At 46.3% G+C, this 9379-nt stretch overlaps 2 protein-coding genes across 2 annotated transcripts in view; one reads left to right on the forward strand and one right to left on the reverse strand.

Annotated features, from left to right (window-relative positions):
• Window positions 1-364: 364 nt before the first annotated feature.
• Window positions 365-1566, reverse strand: LOC138867635 (dynein heavy chain-like). Its single transcript, XM_070144144.1, has 2 exons — window positions 1520-1566; window positions 365-1145 (listed from the first exon to the last, which is right to left on the reverse strand). Exons 1-2 carry the CDS (start codon window positions 1564-1566, stop codon window positions 365-367), a joined length of 828 nt encoding a protein of 275 aa, XP_070000245.1.
• A 6260-nt stretch (window positions 1567-7826) lies between these two features.
• LOC113809815 (CYFIP-related Rac1 interactor B) overlaps window positions 7827-9379 on the forward strand; it is a 45739-nt gene continuing 44186 nt past the window's right edge. Inside the window, exon 1 of the mRNA XM_027361496.2 lies at window positions 7827-7958. Within this exon, the coding sequence (XP_027217297.1) occupies window positions 7868-7958 (91 nt within the window). The 5' untranslated portion in view covers window positions 7827-7867. The remainder of the gene's footprint in view (window positions 7959-9379) is intronic.

The raw sequence follows: 9379 nt of genomic DNA on the forward strand, positions 1-9379 counted from the left end.
AAAAGGAAGGTGCAGAACACACAACGGATAAAGGAAGAATGGATTCAAAGCGTGTGATAAAAAGAGGCGATGGAGCGGGAAACGAAATCACGGCCTTATCAGCGGCGAGGGAGAAGCGACGCCGAGAGAGACTCAGCGTGGGTTCTCTTCTGTGTGAGCTGTGGTTGAGATAGTGAGCTGTGGTAGAGGTAGTGAGCTCTTCTGCTGGAGAGAGAAAAAAGACAAAACTTCAAGCGTGTTCAAGCTTTTATTTCTAAGAGGAAATTCAGAATCATTGGTACTATTTTCTTTAAATTTCTATATTGCGTGTGCATTTTTTATTTTATTTTTTTCATACTTTATTTCATTGACTGATGTAACGAAATCACGGCCTTATCAGCGGCGAGGGAGAAGCGACGCCGAGAGTCAGCGTGGATTCTCTTCTGTGTGAGCTGTGGTTGAGGTAGTGTGAGCTGTGGTTGAGGTAGTGTGAGCTGTGGTTGAGGTAGTGTGAGCTGTGGTTGAGGTAGTGTGAGCTGTGGTTGAGGTAGTGTGAGCTGTGGTTGAGGTAGTGTGAGCTGTGGTTGAGGTAGTGTGAGCTGTGGTTGAGGTAGTGTGCGCTGTGGTTGAGGTAGTGTGAGCTGTGGTAGAGGTAGTGTGGGCTGTGGTTGAGGTAGTGTGAGCTGTGGTAGAGGTAGTGTGGGCTGTGGTTGAGGTAGTGTGAGCTGTGGTTGAGGTAGTGTGAGCTGTGGTTGAGGTAGTGTGAGCTGTGGTTGAGGTAGTGTGAGCTGTGGTTGAGGTAGTGTGAGCTGTGGTTGAGGTAGTGTGAGCTGTGGTTGAGGTAGTGTGAGCTGTGGTTGAGGTAGTGTGAGCTGTGGTTGAGGTAGTGTGAGCTGTGGTTGAGGTAGTGTGGGCTGTGGTTGAGGTAGTGTGGGCTGTGGTTGAGGTAGTGTGAGCTGTGGTTGAGGTAGTGTGAGCTGTGGTTGAGGTAGTGTGAGCTGTGGTTGAGGTAGTGTGAGCTGTGGTTGAGGTAGTGTGAGCTGTGGTTGAGGTAGTGTGAGCTGTGGTTGAGGTAGTGTGAGCTGTGGTTGAGGTAGTGTGAGCTGTGGTTGAGGTAGTGTGCGCTGTGGTTGAGGTAGTGTGAGCTGTGGTAGAGGTAGTGTGAGCTGTGGTTAGATTAGTGTGAGCTGTGGCCGAGTTAGTGAGGTGTGGTTGAGGTAGTGTGAGCTGTGGCCGAGATAGTGAGCTCTTCTGCTGGAGAGAGAAAAAAGACAAAATTTCAAGCGTGTTGGAGAAGCTTTTATTTCTAAGAGGAAATTCAGATTCATTGGTACTATTTTCTTTAAAATTTATATTGCGTGTGTACTTTTTATTTTTTTCATACTTTATTTGATTGATTGATGTCTATCCATCTATCCACCATTCCCTACATCTTTCCTTACCTTTTTCTTACTTTTTCCTCGTTACCTCTCCTCCACCCTCCTTCCCTTCCTTTCTTCCTCCTCCTTCCCACTTTCCTTCCTTTCCTCTGCCTCTGCACCCCCCCCCTCTTCCCCCTCCCCCGGGAAGCATTTTCCTGCAAGTCATGACTCAGCGACGACTACCAGCGTTACCGCCGCCGCCACAGATCAGAGTCGCGACCACTGCTACCGCTACCACCGTCGCCACCTTCCACCGCCACAGATCACCGTCTCCGCTACCACCTCTACCGCCACAGATCAGATCACCGTCGCTACCACCGCTACCACTACCATTACCACCGCCACCGCCACAGATCACCGTCACTACCACCTCTACTGCTACCACTACCACCACCGCAGACCACCGTCGTCGTTACCACCTCTACCGCTTCCACTACCACCGCCACCGCCACAGATCATGACTACCACCTCCACCGCTACCGCCGCTACCACCACCGCCACAGATCACCATCACTACCACCTCCAACGCTACCACCGCTACCACCACCGCCACAGATCACCATCACTTCCACCTCTACCGCTACCACTACCACCGCCACCGCCACAGATCACCGTCACTACCAACTCTACCGCTACCACCACCGCCACAGATCACCATCACAACCACCTCTACCGCTATCACTACCACTACCACCGCCACAGATCACCATCACTACCACCTCCACCGCTACCGCCGCTACCACCACCGCCACAGATCACCATCACTACCACCTCCACCGCTACCGCCGCTACCACCACCGCCACAGATCACCATCACTACCACCTCCACCGCTACCGCTGCTACCACCACCGCCACAGATCACCATCACTACCACCTCCACCGCTACCGCTGCTACCACCACCGCCACAGATCACCATCACTACCACCTCCACCGCTACCGCCGCTACCACCACCGCCACAGATCAGCGTCGCCACCGCCGCGTTTGATCCTGCGACCCAATTACCCGCGCGTGTTATGTCGGAATAATGAATGCCGGTCACCTGATCTGGCACGTTCAGAGGGGCTCATGGGACGCACACACGCACACTGGTGCACACTCGCTCTGTACGTAGCCTGTGCGGGCTGTAGGACGACGAGTACGATGGCGAGGGTGAGAGTGAGTTGGGGTGGGGTGGGGTGGGTTGAGTTGGGTTGGGTGGGGTTGGGTTGAGTTGGGGTGGGTTGCGTTGGGTTGAGGTGGGTTGCGTTGAGTTGGGTTGGGTTGAGTTGGGTGGGGTTGGGTTAGATTGGGTTGGGTTGGGTTGGGTTGAGTTGGGTGGGGTTGGGTTGGGTTGAGTTGGGTTGGGTGGGGTTGGGTTAGGTTAGGTTGAGGTGGGTTGCGTTGGGTGGGGTTGGGTTGGTTGGGTTGAGTTGAATTAGGTTGGATTGGGTTGGGATGTGTTGGATTGGGTTGAGTTGGTGTGAGTTGAGGTAGGTTGAGTTAAGTTGATGCATAGTGGATAGTTGAGTGAGTGAAAGAGTGAGAGTACAGTGAGGGACAGAGACAGAAACAGAGAAAGAGAGAGAAGAGAAGAGAAGATGCACAGACAAACAGAGATAGAATGCACCGCCCCTGCCCACACAGCTGAATTACCCATCTCTCTCTCTCTCTCTCTCTCTCTCTCTCTCTCTCTCTCTCTCTCTCTCTCTCTCTCTCTCTCTCTCTCTCTCTCTCTCTCTATCTATCTCTCTCTCTCTCTTTCGTCGACGTCCACCCGCTTTCTCCCCCCCTCTTCTCTCTCCCCTCCCTCTCTCCCTCTCCCTCTTTTTTGCGGCGTTGTTGCCACTGTATCCCAGAAGTTGGAGGAGGAGAGGTAGAGGGATAAGATTAAAGGGGAGAGAGAGGGAGAGGGAAAAAGAATGAGAGGGAAAAGGAATGAGAGGGAAAAGGAATGAGAGGAAAAAAGAACGAGAGGGAAAAAGAACGACAGGGAAAAAGAACGAGAGAGACAGACAGACAGACAGACAGAGATGAAACAAAGAAAGGAAGAAAGAAAATGGAAGAAAGGGACGGGATGAGAACTCACTCACACACTCACTCACTCAGTCACATACTCACTCACACACTCACTCACTCACTCAAACTCACTCGCTCATTCACTCACTCACCCACTTACTCACTCACTCACACACTCACTCAATCACACACTTACTCAATCACTCAATCACACTCTCACGCACACACTCACTCATTTACTCACTCACTCACTCACTCCCAGACAAACAGACAAGCAAACACGCAAACACACAATGACGGACAAACAGCCCCAGACACAGAGACAAATATAGAGAAACGAAAATAAAGGGGAAAAAACGGGTCTCGTACCCTGATGGCACGCGCGTCGGGGCGATGTCCCCCTTTGGCCCTGCCGCCCGCAAGCACAAGGTGGGCGGCGAAGGTGAGGGGGAAGGGGAAGGGAAGGGGAGGGAAGGGGAGGGCGAGTGGGGGCGGGGAGGGGAGGGAAGGCGAGGGCGGTGAGGGGGAAGGGGAAGGGAGGGGAGGGCGAGTGGGGGCGGGGAGGTGGGGGGTCTGGGGGAGAGGGTGGGGGTGGAGGGGTTGGCTCCTTGCCTGTCATGCTTAATTCTTGGGGAGGTGGAAGGGGGTGAGGGAAAGGAGGGGGGAGAGGGTGAGGGAAAGGAGGTGGAAGAGGGCGAGGAAGAGGTGGAAGAGGGTGAGGAGGAGGAGGTGGAAGAGGGTGAGGAGGAGGAGGTGGAAGAGGGTGAGGAGGAGGAGGTGGAAGAGGGTGAGGAGGAGGAGGTGGAAGAAGGTGAGGAGAAAGTGGAAGTGGGTGAGGGGAAGGAGGATGAAGACAGCGAGGGGAAAGATGGGAAGAGGTGTGTGTAGGTAAAGGTTAAGAAGGAATATAATGGTTTGAAGGAGAGGAGGCAGGAGATAAGGCGGAGGGGGGGGAAAGGAGATGCGGAGAAGGTAAGGGGAAGATGAAAGATTTGGGAGAGGGTGAGGGGAGGAGGGAGGGAAATAAGAGAGATAGCGTGAGGGAAGAGGAAAATGGAAGAGGGGAAGGGAGAGGTATATGACGGTAGAAAACAAGGGGAAGGAGGTGGGAGAGAGAAGAGAAAGAGAGGAAATGAAAGGGAGAAAACAAGGGGAGAATAGGAAGAGCGGAGAGATGGACGAAAGTGGAAAACAAACAGACGAAATGAGAAGGAGGGAGAAGGAAAGAAAGGAAGAAGAGAGATGCGCACGAGAGGAAAGAAACAGAAAACTGAGTGGGGAAATATGGCAGTAAATCAAAGCAGGGAGAAGGAAAAAATGAGAAGAGAAAGGAAGACACACGCGAAGAAGGATAGAAAATCGTAAAAAAGATAATAGAAGATTTAAACAAACTTAAGAACAGAAACGTTTACACACTTATAAATGGGAATGAATAACTTTACAAAGCAAGAGATATGATAGACGTGTTTCGAGTAACGTCTTATTCGGAAAACTGTGTGGAAGATAAGAAAGATAAAGAGAGTAATAAAAATAGGAAGATAAGAAAGAAACAGAGAAAAATAGAAAAAAAGGAGAAAAAAAGTAAAGGACACACAATATAAAAGATCGTCTTTTCACGCCCTGTTAATCTGCTAATCTGTTACCGGTTATCGCTTCCATTGCTGTTTATCAGCTGCCTAATCAAATATCTCCTGCCGTTTTACCTGGTTTCTCTTACCGGTTAACTATTACCCTTACCGTTTCCCTGTTGTCTGTTACCGTTTACCTCTTACCCTTACCGTTTCCCTGTTGTCTGTTACCGTTTGCCTATTACCCTTACTGTTTCCCTGTTGTCTGTTACCGTTTACCTCTTACCCTTACCGTTTCCCTGTTGTCTGTTACCGTTTGCCTATTACCCTTACCGTCTCCCTGTTGTCTGTTACCGTTTACCTCTTACCCTTACTGTTTCCCTGTTGTCTGTTACCGTTTACCTCTTACCGTTACTGTTTCCCTGTTGTCTGTTACCGTTTACCTCTTGCCTTTACTGTTTCCCTGTTGTCTGTTACCGTTTGCCTATTACCCTTACCGTTTCTCTGTTGTCTGTTACCGTTTGCCTCTTACCCTTACTGTTTCCCTGTTGTCTGTTACCGTTTGCTTATTACCCTTACCGTCTCCCTGTTGTCTGTTACCGTTTACCTCTTACCCTTACTTTTTCCCTGTTGTCTGTTACCGTTTGCCTCTTACCCTTACCGTTTCCCTGTTGTCTGTTACCCTTTACCTTTTTTCCGTAATCTCTTACCGTTGACCAGTCAGTCCTTGCCTCTGGTGTTTTCTGTTACCTCTTGATGTTTCTTTTCCTCTCACCGTTTACCAGTCATTCCTTCCTTCTTGTTATTTGACTGTTTTCTGCTATTTCTTAATGTTTGTCTGTTCGTCTTACCGTTTACCTGTTGTCTGTTAATAATTAGCTGATACCCTTGAGCTGCTGTCTGTTACCTGTTAATGTTAACCTGTATTTGTGTGAAACAGAAGTAACCATAGATTTCCCTCCTTTTACATTATTAAGTTTTTATTTGATTTAATTTTTTTGCCTTCCTTTCCCTTCCCTTTCTCTTTTCTTTATTTCTAATCGCCTTTTTATCTTATTTCACCCCGTGTTTTGCCCATTTTCAACCCTTGCTATCCTTGCTATATCTGTACTTATTGCTTTAGTTCCTGCTTTTATCTCATATTTTTGTCTTCCTCTTTTTCACGTCTTTTTCTTTTTCTTTTTTGTTTTTCTTCCACTTTGTCGTCTTTTTTCCCACTTTTTCTTTTTCTTTTTTCTTTTTTTTTCTACTTTGTCTTTTCTTTTTTTTCTTTTTTTTTTCCTCTGTCTCTTCCTTTTTTTCCATCTCGCCTTTCACACAAGTTTTTGAAGCAGGGTGAAGTTCCACAGGGTCGTTATGTATTTATTTCTGCGTCTCTTTCATTTTATTTTGTTATTTTCTTTTGTCTTTTATTTTGTATGTTTTTTGTTTTCCTTTTTGTGTATTATCTCTTTTTCTCTCTCCTCTCTCTTCCTCCTCCTCTTTCTTCTTCTACTTCCTCTTATTATTATTCCTCTTCCTCTTTTTCTTCTTTCTCTTCTTCCTTCCCACTCCCTCTCCTCCTATCTCCCCTTCTGCATTCTGTATGTACTTGTATTTTTGGAAAATACCTATCTATTTTTCTGACGAAGACATGCCATGCCGTACTTTATAAGGAAAAAAAAGCCAAAAAGAAAAAAAATCGAGACAGCATATCACTTTTTAATATCCCTCTTTTATCATTTTTATTGAAGGTATTTTTTCCCCTTATTATTGCTTGGTATTGTTGATGTGCACCTATGAGTATTCTAGTTTCTCATGTGCGTGTTTACATAGCCTGTGCGTTTTTGTGTGTGCTCGATTGGGTATGAATACACAAATATACACATAATAGGTATGTTGGTAGATATAGATAGGTGTATAGATATATATCCTCGATAGACAGATATAGATAAATATACAGATAATAGATATATTTGTAGATGTATATAGGTGTATAGAGATATATATAGAGAGATATATATCCTCGATAGATAGATAGATAGATAGATGACCTCGATAGATAGATATAGATAAATACATGGCCTCGATAGATAGATTAGATAAATAGATACCCTCGATAGATAGATAACTAGCCTCGGTAGACAAATAGATAGCCTCGATAGATAGCTATAGATAAAAAGATAAAGATATGGACAGATGGATAGATATCCACCTGAAGTCGGATGGCGTCAAACAACTTGATTTTATTTTCTGTTTCATATTCACATCTGTAGTTTAATCGCCATTTTCCAAACTGACCCGTATTTTTGTTCATTTGATTATATTATTGACTGACTTACTGATTCAAACCTAAACTCTTTATTTATTTATTAGTTTTGCTAATATATTTACTTATTTATTAATTTATTAATTTATGTATTTATGCATTTCTTTCTATATTTACTTATTTACTTATTTATCTATATGTTTGTTTATATTTGTATGTGTATATATATATATATATTTTTTTTTTTGTAGTCATTCATATATTTGTTACTCTATTTATTGTTTGTTTGTATATGTATATGTATATTTATTTATTTATTTAGTATTTTCTTGTATTCATCATATATTTGTTACTCTATTTATTGTTTGTTTATATATGTATGTGTATATTTATTTATTTATTTATTCATTGTATTAATTCATATATTTGTTACTCTGTTTATTGTTTGATTATATATGTATGTGTATATTTATTTATTTATTTATTCATTGTATTAATTCATATATTTGTTACTCTGTTTATTGTTTGATTATACATGTATGTGTATATTTATTAATTCATTGTATTCATTAATATATTTATTACTCTGTTTATGTATTTATTTATCTCTATATTCACCTCCCTTCCTTTGTTTGCGTTCCAGGTGATGCAGGATGGGGAACCTGCTCAGGCTGCTTGCGCGGGACGAGACCGGCAACAGCTGCTGCTCGCACCAGAAGTACGACGTCTTCTTAGACTTCGAGAGTGAGTTTGTGACGTCTTTTGTTGTTGTTTTTGGTTGATGGGTTTTTGTTTTGGTGGTTTTAAGGGGTTGGGTGTGTGGGGTAGGTGGGTAGGGGAGGGGTAGGGGTGTTTTTTTCTTGTTTTTATTTTTGTTGTGTTTTTATTTTTAGGGGTTGGTTGGGTGGCTTAGGCAGAGTGGGTATTTGGGTAGAGCGGATGGGATGGATGGGAGGGAGGGATGAGGAAGAATGGGAGGAGAAGAGAAAGATGGGTGGTTGCAAAGGCTGGGTAGAAATGAAATACCACTCAAGGATAGAAGGGAGGAAGAAAGAGAGAGAGAAAGGAGGGGAGAGTGAGAGAAAGAGACAGTGAGAGTGTGTGTGTGAATATGAGAGTGAGAGTTAGTGATAAACAAAGAGATGCAATAAAGCAGAGACTTGGGAAAACCGGACATTCAGAGATGCACTCAAATACCGACCAATTAACGATCACAAATTCAATATTATCCTCTGCCCCCGCTACTATATCCATCCCCGAATATCCACACCTTCAGTGTCGCATAGAGAATGCGTCGACGGGAGAATGGAGAGTGCGTCGAACGAGAAGTGGAGAGTGGGTAGAGCGAGAGTGGAGAGTGCGGTGAGGGAGTGGAGAGTGTGTTGAGCAAGCGAGTGGAGAGTGTGTGGAGTGAGCGAGTGGAGAGTGGAGAATACGAGGAGCGAGAGTGGACGGTTGAGAGTGGAAAGTACGTGGAGGGAGACGGAAGAGTGGAGAGAATGAAACGAGATCAGAACGAGGAGCTGACGCCGAGCGCGACGCAGCCGATGTCCCCCCCCCCCCCCGCCGCAGTGAGGGCGACGCGCGAGAGTGGCTCCGAGGGGCGCCACGCAGGGCCGCCGCCCGTGTGTCAGGCCGCATTAAGGGCGCGACGTCTTCAGGAGGGCCGAAGAAGGGAGCCAGGGAGAGCGGGAGTGATTTAAAGGCACGCAGGCACCCCGCGGTCGGTCGCCCCCCCCCTCCCACCCTCTACTCTTTCTCTCTCCCCCGGCTGTCTTCTCTCTCTCTGCTCTCTCTGTCGTAGGTGCTGTCTCTTTTTTGTTCTTTCTTCGCTCCTCTTTCCCTTTCACCCCGCTCTCAGTCTCGCTCTCGCTTCCCCTCCCCCTCCCTCCCTAGTTCCCTCCACCCTTCCCTCCTTTCCTTGTTCCCACCTCCCTTCCCTCCTTCCCTTCCTCCCTTGTTCCCTCCTTCCCTCCCTCCCTCCCTCCCTCCCTCCCTCCCTTCTTCCCTCCTCCCCTTCCACCTTTGCTCTGTCTTTCCCTTCCTCATTTCCTCCCTCTCTCCCTTCCTCGTTCCTTCCCTCAATCCCTTTCCCTCTCCTTTCTGCCAGTCTTAGTTTCCCCCTCATTTAATCTCTTGTTTTATTCAGGTATGCTTCTGCGTCA

The sequence above is a fragment of the Penaeus vannamei genome, chromosome 31 (genome assembly GCF_042767895.1).
Source record: "Penaeus vannamei isolate JL-2024 chromosome 31, ASM4276789v1, whole genome shotgun sequence".
In the NCBI taxonomy this organism is placed as follows: Eukaryota; Metazoa; Arthropoda; class Malacostraca; order Decapoda; family Penaeidae; genus Penaeus; species Penaeus vannamei.

Excerpts from the sequence above, each read along its gene's own strand:
- LOC138867635 (XM_070144144.1), bottom strand. The coding sequence starts at position 1,566 with ATGACTTGCAGGAAAATGCTTCCCGGGGGAGGGGGAAGAGGGGGGGG. Across the intron at positions 1,146-1,519 it reads GGAGGGGGAAGAGGGGGGGG|CTCACACTACCTCTACCACA; the intron begins GTGCAGAGGCAG and ends ATCTAACCACAG.